At 42.6% G+C, this 15,316-nt stretch overlaps 1 protein-coding gene across 1 annotated transcript in view; it reads left to right on the top strand.

Moving 5' to 3' along the window:
* The first annotated feature begins 283 nt into the window (after positions 1 to 283).
* The window catches only part of LOC146992556 (excitatory amino acid transporter 3-like), a 28,546-nt gene continuing 13,513 nt past the window's right edge, over positions 284 to 15,316 (top strand). The window contains exons 1-7 of the mRNA XM_085790970.1: positions 284 to 491; positions 6,332 to 6,475; positions 8,960 to 9,052; positions 9,968 to 10,079; positions 12,943 to 12,985; positions 14,141 to 14,212; positions 14,315 to 14,490. Of these exons, the coding sequence (XP_085647096.1) occupies positions 284 to 491; positions 6,332 to 6,475; positions 8,960 to 9,052; positions 9,968 to 10,079; positions 12,943 to 12,985; positions 14,141 to 14,212; positions 14,315 to 14,490 (848 nt within the window). The remainder of the gene's footprint in view (positions 492 to 6,331; positions 6,476 to 8,959; positions 9,053 to 9,967; positions 10,080 to 12,942; positions 12,986 to 14,140; positions 14,213 to 14,314; positions 14,491 to 15,316) is intronic.

Below are 15,316 nucleotides of genomic sequence, written 5' to 3'. Positions count from 1 at the left end.
TTCCTGGAAATGCCTTCAAGTTGAAGAAAATTTGTGATTTTTGCTTCCTCTTTTGTTATTTGTGTAACCACGGTAACGACCCGGGTCTTGTTGCCAAGGCATCCAAGTTGTTATTCTTTCGTTTTGTTTATTTTTTAAACCAAAACAATTCACAGTTCAAGTCTCACTGGACTTTTTTTTTTTTGCCTGAAGCTACTAAACATTTGAACCGGGTTGTGATGAACTGGTAAAACTAACAACTACTGATATACAAGTAGTTTTTATTTGGTAAAGAGCAGTCAACATGTTGCCCGGCGAACACCACGGACATCATGGACACCATCATCACCACGGACATCACGAACACGGACATCATCATCACCACCATCATCACGGTCACCATCATCACCATCACCACCATGGGGAGGAAGAGGAAGAAGAGAAGAACTCATGCCTGAAGCACCTGAAGGAAAACCTGTTCCAGGTGCTGAGTCTGGCCGGTGTAGCTCTGGGTGAGTCACTATATTATTTATATTTGTTTTATCCACCTTTTTCCGAACGTCAAAAACGTAGCCTGTTTTGCCGGTTTTGGAATGTTATGTTTACGTTTCCATGGTTTCAGTAGCCGCGGTAAATGCATGGATTTTTTTTTTTTCCCCCCAATGAAAATCTGTAAAACGCATGGATCATCACAGCAGCTTTTAACAGTGGATATTATCACACAAATTGACATCTGTGTTAAAAGCCAGCGTTAATAGATCCATGCGTTTACCGCAACTATGACAACGCCTGAAAACCATGGAAACGTAAACGTAAAATTCCACCAAACCGGCAAACCGGAAGCCAGTTTTGACCATAGATGAGGTTCGGAAACTTGTGGAACAGAAAGGTGAAATCCGGCGATCTGATTGGTTGTTAACCGTGGTATATTGAGCACATACCACGGCTACTATTCTAAAGCCTTATCACAGTGTAGGCTATCACTCCGCCTCAGGCACGTATGACTGGTATGAATGGAAGTTGTTGTCATGTATCCATGACAACGGACTGTTGCAGTCCGTAGTAAAAGACAGTCGGTGTTTTTACGATGTTAAAAAACGAACTAAAGTAGTTGACTTCACATGTTTAAGGTGAACTTTCACCTCCAGAGGGTTAACAACGGTAGAGGGGACTGAGCAGTGACGTTAAAGCAGAAGTAAGCGATCCGGTCGTTTTGGCTAATGCTGCGTTCCAGGCAGGCTTTTGAAACCGTAAATTACAGCTTCAAGTCACGACTTACGACTTTGTAGCGTTCCAGTCAACCCACTCGTGTTTCTCCGACCTGTTTTACCGGTGAAAGTCACTATAACGGCCACTCGTAACTTCTGACCCGTGAACTCGTACCAGATCGAACTGGTACCACTTCACAGGACGGAAAAACATGAGTTACGAGTTTCCTTGAACGCACCATAACAGTCCTCGTCCCTACGTCACCACATTCACGGCGTCCCTTGGCTGCACACACAGCCCTGCATGCCGTTCTCTCTCCTCATTGGATAAAAACTGTAGGATACGATAAATGTTTTCTCCTGGGCTCAGAGCAGAGCAGAGTGACTGACAGACCCGTGTTTCAGACCAAACACTCTATGTAAGTGATTGCTGTCGGAAGATACAACTATTTAAGACTTATATTAACACAAATATATCACTTACTTCTGCTTTAACCTGAAAAAAAGCGGAGGAAAAGACGAGATGCAGAGCTACTTGGAGCTAACGTCTGGAGAGGTGGGACTATTTTTTTCACAGTGAAGCTATTTTATTGGATAATATGTATTTCTGGTTGAATAAAACTACATGAAATTGATTGCGTATCCCTCTTTCATATTGTCATTATTGGTAACCGTTTTATAAAAGCAATATATCACTCCAGGCCGTCGTATACTCATTATAACGCCCCTTAGCCGTGGTATATTCACCACTTTATTTTCCCATGATCCATTGCGTCACACCACCCCGGAAGTCGGTTGTTTACGTAGCAACAGCTAGCGGCTAACGTAGCAACCGGACATCCACAATAGAGGCTGACATTTTATCGGGATTCCCGCGGGATTCGGGAGTCAATTTATTTTGAATCACGTGATCGGGACGTGACGGGAAAAAATGTAAACGGGAGTGAACGGGACCGGGAGTCAAAGCGCGACATTCAAAGAAGCACAAGCCAGGATGGTGCGCTCAAAACGGTCCAAAAGTTTTAAGTGTGTGGACTGATGCACACTGCACACCCTTAGTGATCACTGTCCTGGCTCCGTAGAGGTGTACCTAAATCAACATACCGGTAGGGAAACGTTTTCGGCCAGTCAGACTGACTCAGAGGAGTCAGCTGATGCGGCGGCGGCCTAATCTCCACCTCGCATTAAACAGCTGATGCACACTGCACACCGCACACCCTCAGTGATCACTGTCGTGGCTACGTAGCGGTGTGTAACCTGTGTAAATCAACATACCGGTAGGCAATTAAACGTTTTCCGCCAGTCAGAGGAGTCAGCTGATGCGGCGGCGGCGTAATCTCCACCTCGCATTAAACAGGTGATGCAGACAAGCAAAAAATAAAGAAAGAAATCCACAACTCTTGCGATTGGCTTTATGGTCGTTACAGGCTCCATTCATAAAATCTTTAACTTTCCTTGAGTTGTTTGTGCATCCAACAACAGCACATGTCGTACCGGAGGACATTCTATGAACTTGTAATAATAATAAAAACACTTCTAAGACAGACTGCTAGGCTAGCTCCATTCTGCTTGAAGTGAGACAGAAGTGCGAAACCGACTTGTCGGTGAATTGAGTGTCATGGCGACGCCCAGCGGCGTTCTACGGAAAGTGGTGAATACCACGGCCTGTCGTGATATATTGCTTAAAGCAGAAGTAAGCGATCCGGTCGTTTTGGCTAATGCTGCGTTCGAGGCAGGCTTTTGAAACCGTAAATTACAGCTTCAAGTCACAACTTACGACTTCGCATTCCAGGCAACCCACTCGTGTTTCTCCGACCTGTTTTACCTGTGAAAGTCACTATAACGGCCACTCGTAACTTCTGACCTGCGAACTCGTACCAGATTGAACTGGTACGACTTCACAGGTCGGAAAAACACCAGTTACGAGTTTCCTTGAACGCACCATAACAGTCCTCGTCCCTACGTCACCACATTCATAGCGTCCCTTGGCTGCACACACAGCCCTGCATGCCGTTCTCTCTCCTCATTGGATAAAAACTGTAGGATACGATAAATGTTTTCTCCTGGGCTCAGAGCAGAGCAGAGTGACTGACAGACCCGTGTTTCAGACCAAACACTCTATAGAAGTGATTGCTGTCGGAAGATAGAACTATTTAAGACTTATATTAACACAAATATATCACTTACTTCTGCTTTAAATAATCATCACCTAATTTTAATGAGAACAATACGGACGAGGTTTTAGCTTTATGTCACATTTTCACGTCACTATATCACCGTTGTGTGTGTCTAATCTGATGTTTATGAAGTCTATAAAACGAATTGTTGAACAAACATTTTAGATTAGCTGGGCTAACCGTTAGCTGTTAGCCGTTAGCAGTGTCAATAAACAAAAACTCAATAAACGGCCCATGAAAAAACATATTTTTTCCAGCGGATATCCTAGTTCCAACATGACTGAGCTAACTGGAGTAGTTTCATGTCGTGTCCCACAACAGGAGGGTTTTAACAGCTGACGTCCTAATGCTAGTTTGCTGCTGCTGTTAACTGTCAGCAGCAGCAAAGCTAACAACTACGACAACCATGACTAATTACAAAAACGTGCACACAGAAATGTTTGTTCAATAATTCGTTTTATAGACAAACATCAGATTTAGTCAAAACGGTTTTGGCAGCCCGGAGCCCCCACAATTTCTAATTTTATTTCTATTTATTTATTATTAGGGCCACGGGCAATCGCACCGGGCACTGGTCCCAACAGCTATGAAATAGCTGCAGGGACCAGTGCCCGGGCGAAGCCCGGGCACTACTGTTATTGTGTGGATTTTTTCTTATTATTATTATTATTTTTCCACTTCCGGCCGATTTTCGATGTGCTACTAGTCCTGCAACTCGAAGAGTTGCAGGACATATTATATATCAAAACGTGCGTCCTGATCGGGATCGCTGTGCTATTACTTTTCTCAACAGTTTACGAATTTTTCGCGACGTAGTCGCGAAAAACTGCGCAAAAAATTTTGCATGTAAGTCAATGGGACGGGCGAAAAAAAAAGAGCGAAAAAGACCAATCATTGGAGTTTAACAAAAGTCTACTGCTCAGGCATACTTTCACCTAGAGACTCCATTTAAACTTTAAACAGTAGACACAAGTCTTGTGTATTGTCGTATTACTCCACGTTTTGATAGGTCATTATAGTTTTTGATCAATCCCTGATCAATGACCATGATCATTTTTGGAGAAATTATGAGTTTATAATGGGTGTGTATTGCATGGAATGTTCGTGTCAGAGTGCGTGACATCATCGGTTAGAGTGGGAGAGAGTGAAGAAACATTCTGTATTTTTTCTGGATAAATTGCCACCACGGCCACAATTTACACTCTACAGACATAATTTTTTCAGAATTTGTAAGACAAACTTGTTATCTCTCATGTCATGTGCTCAAAATATCAGAGAGACTTACAGAACTTACAGAATCAGCCTCTGAGTGCGGCCACGTCTGTCCCTGCTCCTCATTGAGTCCAATACAAATATTTTCTGAGAGGAGCAGAACGGCCTGATGTTTTAAAACTGCCAGCGTCGCCAAAATATTTACTGTAGAAACACCAAATCGTACCGAAATTTTCAGTAAGTCCTTAGAGCAAACGTTGATCTGTGTTTTGTTCTGATAGGAGTTACCGTTTTGTCATGCTAAGCCTAATTGTGAGGCCGGTTTAGAGGCAGAAAATGGCTGTTTTTCTCCACGTTTCTGTCTGTCTCAGCCTGCGGGGGCCCCTATCGCCGTGGTAACCTCTTTGATCCTCAGGCCAGGGCTCGTTAACTTCATAAACAATCCACCTGGCGCTCGTTTAAATGTTTATAAACACAGACACAGCTAAATCAGACTGACACAGGATGCAGCTACTAACTAACTATGTGACAAGTCAGTCACACACACACACACAGACTCTAGAGCCAGCTTCATGTGATTACAGTCACACACACACACACACACACACACACACACACACACACACACACACACACACACACACACACAGGTAACCTAATGTGGTTACAGCTCCTCCATATCAGTGCTTATAGAAAGATGATCATGTGTCTGTCTGATCAGCTCTGTCTTGACCTTAAGATCGTGGGTTTGATTCCCATGTTGACAGAGATGGCACAACCCGCAGTAGCTCCCGTGGCCCATTTAAAATTTCCCGAGAGGAAATTTTCTAGTTTATTTTATCATCCAACTGCCTACTTTGAACATGTAATAGCTTAAAAGGGTTGAATATGGAGAGCGCTTACATTTAGAGAGGTCCGACAGTCACATAAAATGTTTCTTTTGTGTGAATCTGAATGGTTTTCTTCTATCCACAAGTTTCTGAACGTGGTCATCTATCATAGATATATCTATGGTCATCTATGGTCATTTCCGGTGGAATTTATTGTCTTTTACGTTTCCATGGTTTTCAGTCGTTGTCATAGTTGCGGTAAACGCATGGATCTATTAACGCTGGCTTTTAACACGGATGTCAGTTTGTGTGATAATATCCATTGTTAAAAGCTGGTGTGATGATCCATGCGTTTTACAGATTTTCATTGAAAAAAACAAAAACAAAACCCATGCCTTCACCGCGACTACCGAAACCATGGAAACGTAAACATAAAGAGCAAAACCGGCTTACGTTTTTGACTTAATAATAGTGTTTAGAGTGGTGCAGAATAAAAGTATTGCTTTGCCATAAAAAAAAAGAAATATAGGCCTAAAATAAAAGGTCTGAATTAATTCATTTTAGAAGTTTTGACGGGTTCTACAATGACTTCCTGTTTACATCGTAAACGTCGCCTCCGTTGAGCAGCTCACGTCTCTGCCCCGCTGATCTCAAAACAACATGCACCGATAATTAAAGGTGATGAATCTGCTGCTATGACTGTAGGGGTTATTATGGTGAGAGGAGAACTTGACCCTCTAACTTTGAACATGTAACACTTCAGACATGTGATTTTATTCTGATATGTTGTATGTACTGTCTGTAAGTTTTAAAGCAATGCAGTGCAGCATTTTAGCAGTTTAAAAAGAAAAAGAAATAGTAATTGCTCAGTTTTATATGACGGCACGCAGCTGCTTAAACCCTTTGTCCTTGCTGGATCTTGCAGGTGTGGGCCTGGGCTTCATTCTGAAGACGTACGGCGTGGAGATGACGGACACCAACATCACTCTGATCAGCTTCCCGGGGGAGATGCTGATGCGGATGCTGCAGGTCGTCATGGTTCCTCTCATCGTCACCAGCGTCATCACAAGTGAGTCGCGCACACAGCATCGAGACCAGTCATACAGACCAAGAGAGACATTGTAGGGCCGTCAATCCCCCTCCTCCAAATCATCCCAGCTCACCAAACGACGCGCCATGGAAACCACTACGGATGACTTTACACCTGCTAAGAGCTAGGTGTAGAACTTAAAGGTTGAATATGTAAGATTACCAGAACAACAACAGAAAAAGAATTCCAGCAGTCGATTGCTAGACCGTTGCTAGGTAAAACGGGCCGTTGCTAGGGACTCCGCTCTGATCAGAGGACAGCAGAGGAGGAGAGCTAAGCAGGATATTTACCTTATTACCCAACGGGAGGGTTTTAACAGCTGACGTCCTGCTGGTAGCTTAGCTACCGTTAGCTTAGCTACCGTTAGCTTAGCTACCGTTAGCTGTCCCTGTCAGCTGCAGCCACTGATGCTTTCTAGACACCGTGATTCCCCCAAACTGAATAAATACAACACATAGCAACACAAAACACACACACAGAAATAGTAATGTTTCTTCAATCATTTCAGATTTGTCTAAACGGTGATAGGGCGTAAAAAATATGATAACCCTACGTGCTGGTTTTCTACCCGGAAGTAGAATGTAAACAACAAGGCGATTCGGTCTATATGATAATCCATTGATCCACCGATTGATTATTAAAAAGGCTTGGTTGGAAACAAACGCATATGACCGGGAGGAGGCAGGAAAACAGCGGAGAACTGAGCCACATGTCGGCTACGGGTACGAATGTAAACACAACATTGACAGAAAGTCATTGTCGAGCCCGTCAAAAAAATTTAAAATAATAATTCAAACTAAAAAAATGTTTTTTATGGAAAAGCAATACTTTCATTCTGTACCCCTCTAAAGGCCCCATGGATGTATTATTTTTGAAAAAATATAGCTTTTAATAAATATTCTACATATTCAACCTTTAAAGGGACATTGTGTAACTTCTCCTGTTATCTATTCACGAAAATCGATTTTTATATTAATCGCGATTTTTTTCCGGCGATTTTATTTTATTTTTTTGGACGACCAATCTTTATTGTATGATCATGTATTCTCTGCCATTACACTCGACAAAGTCAAACCGGCCTGTTGTGTTGGTTTGTTCACAGATATCTATGTGAACAAACGAACACAACAGACAAACTGATGTGATGTCGTGTGTATTGTTTTTTGTAAATACGACTTATTATGATGTATTGTCAAGTGTTTGGTTCAACCTGCTCTTGTTTAAAGGTTGACTATGTAGAATTACAAGAACAACCACAGAAAAAGAATTCCAGCAGTCGATTGCCAGACCGTTGCTAGGTAAAACGGGCCGTTGCTAGGGACTCCGCTCTGATCAGAGGACAGCAGAGGAGGAGAGCTAAGCAGGATATTTACCTTATGTTTCATTTTTACCGTCATTAACAGCATAATAAATGACTTGTAGCTTGTTACAGGGACAGTGGAGGCTCTCTGCCTTCCACACCGCTGCTGCTCAGAGCCTCCGCTGTCACTGCTCTCCTCAAGTTGGAAAAAAAAAAAAAAAAGGAGCTCCGTGGCACCGAAAGTCCGCGACGATAAACGTGTTTATGACAGATAAGAAGACTACACAAATACACCCATCCTAACAAGTATATGATAATCCATTGATCCACCGATTGATTATTAAAAAGGCTTGGTTGGAAACAAACGCATCCGACCGGGAGGAGGCAGGAAAACAGCGGAGAACTGAGCCACGTGTCGGCTACGGGTACGAATGTAAACAGAACGTTGACAGAAAGTCAGTTGTCGAGCCCGTCAAAAATATTAAAAATAATAATTCAGACAAAAAATTTTTTTTTGTGGAAAAGCAATACTTTCATTCTGTACCCCTCTAAAGGCCCCATTGATGTATTATTTTTGAAAAAATATAGCTTTTAATAAATATTCTACATATTCAACCTTTAAGGAAAGAAAATCACAATAATTGAAGTATAAAATCGCAATACTTGGTAAAATCGAATCGCAATACTTGTTTAATCAGAATAGCAATTTAAATCGAATCGGGACCCAAAAATCGCTAGAGAATCGAATCGGCACAGAAGCGTATCGGCCCAGCCCTACTGTTGTCACGTGTATTGTTTTGCCTCGTGCTGATGGACCACTTGTTTACATAGAGGCTTGTTTATGCCGTCTAACCGATTTCACGTGAATGCAGCATGAAAAATACGACTGAGTTGCTTGCGATCTACAACCGCAACGCTAGATGGGAGTTAATTCCTACACAATGTCCCTTTAAGTTTATTCTGACAGAACTAATGTGTTTAGTTTTAATAATCTGACTTTTCCTTTGGAAGGGACAGAACAGCTCGGGCCTCGTCAACGCCTCGGGTCATTTCTTCCATTTTAATTGGCTAGTCTGGTCACAAAGTGATGATGATGTAACCTGAAACCAGCCTGTGTGTGTGTGTGTGTGTGTGTGTGTGTGTGTGTGTTTTTATCTCCACAGGTGTGTGTGGTCTGAGCGTCGAAACCTCCAGGAAGATCGCTGGGAGGACGGCGGCCTACTTCCTGTCCACCACCTTCATGGCCGTGATCATCGGTAAGAGCAGAGCGCCGAGTGTTCTTAGAGATGTCTGAAGAAGCTGCACAGGCCTTTAAAGGGATAGTTCACCCAAAATTCAAATTTCCATACTCGTTATCTATACTCCCCCTCATGTGGACTAATAAGTGCTGGGAGAAGTTTCAGAGTCCTCCGTGGCTTCTCTGAGTTACAGGGGGTCTCAGCGTAGCAGTGCATGTCCATATATGTCCATATAACGGTTGCAAATGGATACCAACTGTCTTCGTAACAAAAAGACACACCAAAAAACATCCAGATACCTCCATGCTGCTCGTATGTAATGTCCTGTCTTGTATTGAAGCCCCGACATGAGAAATTGTTCCAAAAAAAATGGAATAAGTCTATATTTTAAGCTTGTTTGTGGCGGATCCTTCACTGCTCTGCCTGTGTCAGTGCAAATCCCGCGAGATTTACACTGCATGGAGGTATTTGGATGTTTTTTGGTGTGTCTTTTTGGACGAAGAGAAGTGAGCTCCGTTCTCCACCGTTATATGGACATGCACTGCTACGCCGAGACCCCCTGTAACTCAGAGAAGCCACGGAGGACTCTGAAACTTCTCCCAGCCCTTAGTCCACATGAGGGGGAGGAGATAAATGAGTGAAATTTGAATGTTGGGTGAACTATCCCTTTAACCTAAAACCTGAAAAACTACAATTAAGACTAAAGACTAAGTAAAAACTAGTCAATTCCTCAAAAATAAAACTAAACTAAACTAAAACCGATTCATCACTTGTTAAACTCACTAAAACAAAACTGAAAAAAAGAAAGAAATCAAACTGAAAAACTAAATAAAAACTGAGAATTTTAGATCTATAATATCCTTGGTGTGTGTGTGTGTGTGTGTGTGTGTGTGTGTGTGTGTGTGTGTGTGTGTGTGTGTGTGTGTGTTGCAGGCATGATCCTGGTCATGATCATCAAGCCTGGGGTGGCGTACGCCGTTAAGATGGACGACACCGACGACGAGGAGTCGTTCTCCACCGTGGACGCCCTGATGGACCTGGTCAGGTGAGAACTGATCCACACTCACACACTAACTGTTCTGAACGTGTAAGCAACTATTAACCAACAATTAATCGATTATTAAAGTAATCCCCAACTATTTTGATAATCTAATAATCGCTTTGAGTTGTTTTTTTAAGAAGAAAAGTCCAGATTCTCTGATTCCAGCTTTAGTCCAGTCATTTTATGAGAAAAGGTTGAACAAATTGCAACAGAAGCAAACTCAACTGATTTTGTATCCTCAACATGTCCTGAGTGAGCGAAAAAAAGCCCAGAAGAATCCCACTAGGGGAAAGTTTAGAAAAACACCCAAACATATCCCATTTATACGCATATAAAAAAAAATTCACGTGAATAGGGTAAAATTTTTACCCTTTAGATATCTCCATGAAAATTACTGAGTTGATTACTTACATTAAGACAAACAAAAAATGTATTACAAGTTTTTTGAAATTCTTTGTTAACATGAGAAAATTTGCATAAATTTGCATAAACTCCACCGTTTTGACGGCACATGTATATATGAAGTTGCTGTGGTGGTACCAGCATGAAAATTGGAATGAGTTGACTCCATCGGTCAACCGACAAGTTGACCACTTTAAATTTCAAGATGACTGCAATTTTTCAAGACAGCCACATCCTTAGTAGAGCAGGTATGACATGCTCCGTCTCTATTAATGCTCATGGGCCTGAATTGGTTCCATTCCTTAAGTTTTTTAACTGTAATATCATATTACAGTTAAAAAATGACGTTTTCACCTGCTCTACCTAATGTTTAGATCAGGTGTTGTATGTATGCAAATTAGCCATACGTAACTGGATTATGCACTGTTGGCTCATGTCATACCTGCTCTACTAAGGATGTGGCTGTCTTGAAAAATTGCAGTCATCTTGAAATTTAAAGTGGTCAACTTGTCGGTTGACCGATGTAGTCAACTCATTCCAGTTTTCATGCTGGTACCACCACAGCAACTTCATATATACATGTGCCGTCAAAACGGTGGAATTTATGCAAATTTAAGCAAATTTGCTCATGTTAACAAAGAATTTCAAAAAACTTGTAATACATTTTTTGTTTGTCTTAATGTAAGTAATCAACTCAGTAATTTTCATGGAGATATCTAAAGGTTAAAAATTTTACTCTATACACGTGAATTTTTTTTTTAATATACGTATAAATGGGATATGTTTGGGTGTTTTTCTAAACTTTCCCCTAATGGGATTCTTCGGGGCTTTTTTTCCCTCACTCAGGACATGTTGAGGATACAAAATCAGATGAGTTTGCTTCTGTTGCAATTTGTTTAACGTTGACCCCTTTTTTGGCCTAAAATGACTGGACTACTTCTTAAATGTGAATATTTCTCTCTTTGGTTTGTGGACAAAACAAGACATTAGAGGACGATGTCGTCTGGTGGTTTGAGAAACACTGATTGATGTTTTTAAACATTTTTTTTTACATTTTATTGACCAAACAACTAATCGATTAATCGTTAGGATAATCAACTGATTAAAGGGACAACGACGAGTTTGTATTTTGTCCTAAAAGAGTCTCATATTAATGTGGATGAATCTGCGTTACCACTTGTTAATGGCTCCATTTTAGATAAATATATGGTTTTGTCTTTATAGTTATTTTGATATTATTATTTTTTTAGTGGTCGACTCGCCCAGCATTTCCTAGTTTCGGTTTCGGGAATAGTGCCGCCGGATCGCTAGTCGGCATCGTTTATGGTCGGAACTACGACGGTATCTGGTCGTCTTCAAACCTCCGACTTTCATTCTTGATCAATGAAAACTTTCTTGACAAATGTTTTCGCTTTCGTCCGTCCGTCCGTCCGTGTCGGTCCAGGAATTTCACCGTGTGCGCAGAGGCTCATGGGAAATGTAGTGTGAAAACATTTCGCTTTCCAAAACTCCTCGTTGTCCCTTTAATGGATAATGAAAATCATCGTTAGTTGACAAGTCTGTCTAATTGCAGTGTACTGTCAGTACTAGGGGTGTGACATGTATCTGTGTTGAACCGGTACAGGACTGTGCACGGATGAGTTGTGTGTGTTTATCGTCCGCCACACTGCAGCTACAGGTGCAGCCCGTTTACGTCATAGCTTTTTTTTTATTATTAACTTTTTTATTTGAATTTCAAATGCAACAGATTAATTCAATTACATTCCATTTATTATATGAACATTTCAACATTTCAACCCGGAATTCCCCCCTCCCTCACCCCACTCCCTCCTTCACCCACCCAGCAGTGTGCTATTACAATAATAGTATTGTTAGGTCAGATATAAGATTCATCCATACTGCAATTGTACTTGTTTTAGCATTGTTTATCCTTGCTGTTGAGAGTTCCAGCCAGGTATGCAATGTCCAAGAATCTTCGAAGCCAGTGAGTTTTTGAGATGTCATGGGGGGGTTTCCAGTGTTGGACAACGATCTTCTTTGCCGCTGTCAGACCTGCCAACCAGATTTGATGTGTTTGTCAGCCAAGGGAGAGCTGGGAGTCATCATTCAGAAGGTGTATAGCAGGTTCCATTGGTAACTGTACCCCTGTTAATACTGCTATCGTGGCAATTACCTTCTCCCATAGATTCAAAATCCCTGGACATTCCCATACAACATGTGCAAAAGAGCCAAAGGTTCCCTGGGGACAAAATGAGCAATATGGGTCCGTAGTTAATCCCATTTGATGTCTAATTCTAGGTGTTATTCCGTTTACGTCATAGCTACAGCTACCGCTACTGTGGTTATGGTCGAAATGCTCTGATCGACTTGAATGTCGACTGCGAAGTCGCAACGGAGCGCAGACGGAGGGTGAGAGACACTCGTACTCACAAACTCAGTTTTTATTTTGTTCATTTGTCGACAGGAACATGATGCCACAAAACCTGATCCAGGCCTGTTTCCGCCAGGTGAGCTCTTCACTCACTGTTGTTCAGTGTGTGTGTGTGTGTGTGTGTGTTCTTGTACATGCTACATTGTGAGGACCGGAACGAGTTTTTAACCAACAGACTGAGGACATTTTTTCCAAGGGCTGTTTGAGGGTTAAAGGGATAGTATCATTTTTTTTAAAGTGGGGTTGTATGATCTACAAATAGCCCCTAAGTACTTTAATTGCAGTAGAAGACTCTCTGCACTCCTCCCGTTAGCAACGCCAGCCCATTTTTGCAGAAAAAACACAGTTTTTATTTGGAAGCTAACCAACTGCTGATCGGCGGGCGCTAACCCTGGGCGGAGGGATACGTGAGTTGGTTATAGGTCCAAATAAAAACTGTGTTTTTCCTGCACTTTGAAGGTTAGGTTAAGTTAGGTTAAGAGTAACGGTTAAGTTTAGGCATTTGTTTTGGATGGTTAAGGGTAGGGTTAGGTAGCCTGATGCATCAGCCGCTTATTTCATTACATTTCATATAGCGTCTGAACACGAGCCGTAGGGATTCGTTTGCTTCCGGGAGGCGGTTGCTTCCGTTTGCTTCGACTAATCGCTGCTGCTTGGCGGTGACGTATGCTATGCGCCGGAAGCCGGGTGGTTTAGCATTGTAGTCTTTTTGAGCATATTGAAAACATGTGTAGGCTATTGACATCCCAACCGCCGTAAAACAACAAGAAGAAGTCTTTGCCCACCAAAAAATTTGTCAAACATGCTTCTTGTTCTGGCTTTAAGTCTTCAATATCCGGAATAGTTTCAAGCACAGAGCGTATAGCTTCGCCGACATCCATCTCGTCAACTGTTTACCGCAGCTTGGGAACTACACCGGTATTTAAGTTTGGGCGCTTCAGTTCAACGTCATCGCCCGTCATCGCCACATCTGCTCGCTGATTGGTCCTACCGTTTTGGCGGACGGAGCAAACCGAAACGCATTGCTAGTTTCCTGACTACATGGTTGAGGCAAATGAAATTCGCCGGAACCAGTAGGCGGCGCCAGCCTGGCTAAGGGTTAGGGGCTATAGGGAATACATTATGTCAATGACATGTCCTCACAAAGATATATTTACATGGATGTGTGTGTGTGTGTGTGTGTGTGTGTGTGTGACATGTTAACATCCACGTCTCTGTCTCTGTGCTGCAGTACAAGACTGAGAGGGTGACGGTGGAGAACGAGGACGACGACCACATCAACTCCACCCTGGGAGTGGGAATGGTAACCGCCGTCGCCATGGAGACTGTTCTGTGACCATCCCCTCCGTGTCCACTGACGATGTTTTATTTAAATTTTTTTCTTTCTGTGCACCTGCAGAACGAGACGAAGGTGCGCCTGTCGGGCCACCACGTGGACGGCACCAACACGGTGGGACTCATCGTCTGGTCCTTCATCTTCGGCCTGGCCTTCAACCGCATGGGGGAGCGCGGCCGCGTGCTGGTCGACTTCCTCACCGTGCTCAACGAGGGCACCAAGCGCGTGGTCGGACTCATCCTCAGGTGGCCGTCTTATGTTATCTCATCATACAGTGTAGTACAGTGATATCCATCGTTTAAGAGATAATAACTATCTTAAAGGACAATTCCAGGCGAATTCAACTCAGGGGTGTATTTTCATATCATTTTAGGTCTAAAAGAATGAATCTGAAGATTTTCAGTTTAATTGCTCCTGTTTTGCGGTAGTTGCGTCTGTCCCTGCATCGCCACGGCAGCAATGAATGGGAGTGGATGTAAGTTCTGCTGTTTAGGCTGTTTACATCCCTCAAAGCTGCAATTTTTTTCCACAGACAGCGTCAGATGGAGACTCAAACATGCACCGAGAAGTTTATTTACTTCAAGCAAGCCGACATGTTTGTAAAAGTCGATCTAATTCAAAGTCTCCCGGAGTCTCGCGCGAGCCCGAAGTTGCAGTGCTGGTGTGTTCAGGCGCAGTAGGAGCTACCGCTTGTGTCATAAACACAGGAATATCAACTCTTTACTTGCTTCTCGTGTACATTTTTTTCCACAGACAGCGTCAGGTGGCGACTCAAACATGCGCCGAGAAGTTTTTTTTACTTGAAGCAAGTAAAGAGTTGATATTATGTTTATGACACAAACGGTAGCTTTTCCCACTGCTCCTGAACACACCGAGCACGGCAACTGGGTCTCGCACGAGACTCCGGGAGACTTTGAATTAGATCTAGTTTTACAAACATGTCGGCTTGTTGAAGTAAATAAACTTCTCGGTGCATGTTTGAGTCTCCATCTGACGCTGTCTGTGGCTTTGAGGGATGGAAACAGCCTAAGCAGCAGAACTTACATCCACTCCCATTCATTGCTGCCGTGA

This window comes from Trachurus japonicus, chromosome 1 (assembly GCF_045865225.1).
Source record: "Trachurus japonicus isolate A0001 chromosome 1, Traja_1.0".
NCBI classification, from domain to species: Eukaryota; Metazoa; Chordata; class Actinopteri; order Carangiformes; family Carangidae; genus Trachurus; species Trachurus japonicus.
Note: the sequence above shows the minus strand (reverse complement) of the source record. Positions and strands in the feature narration are given on the sequence as shown.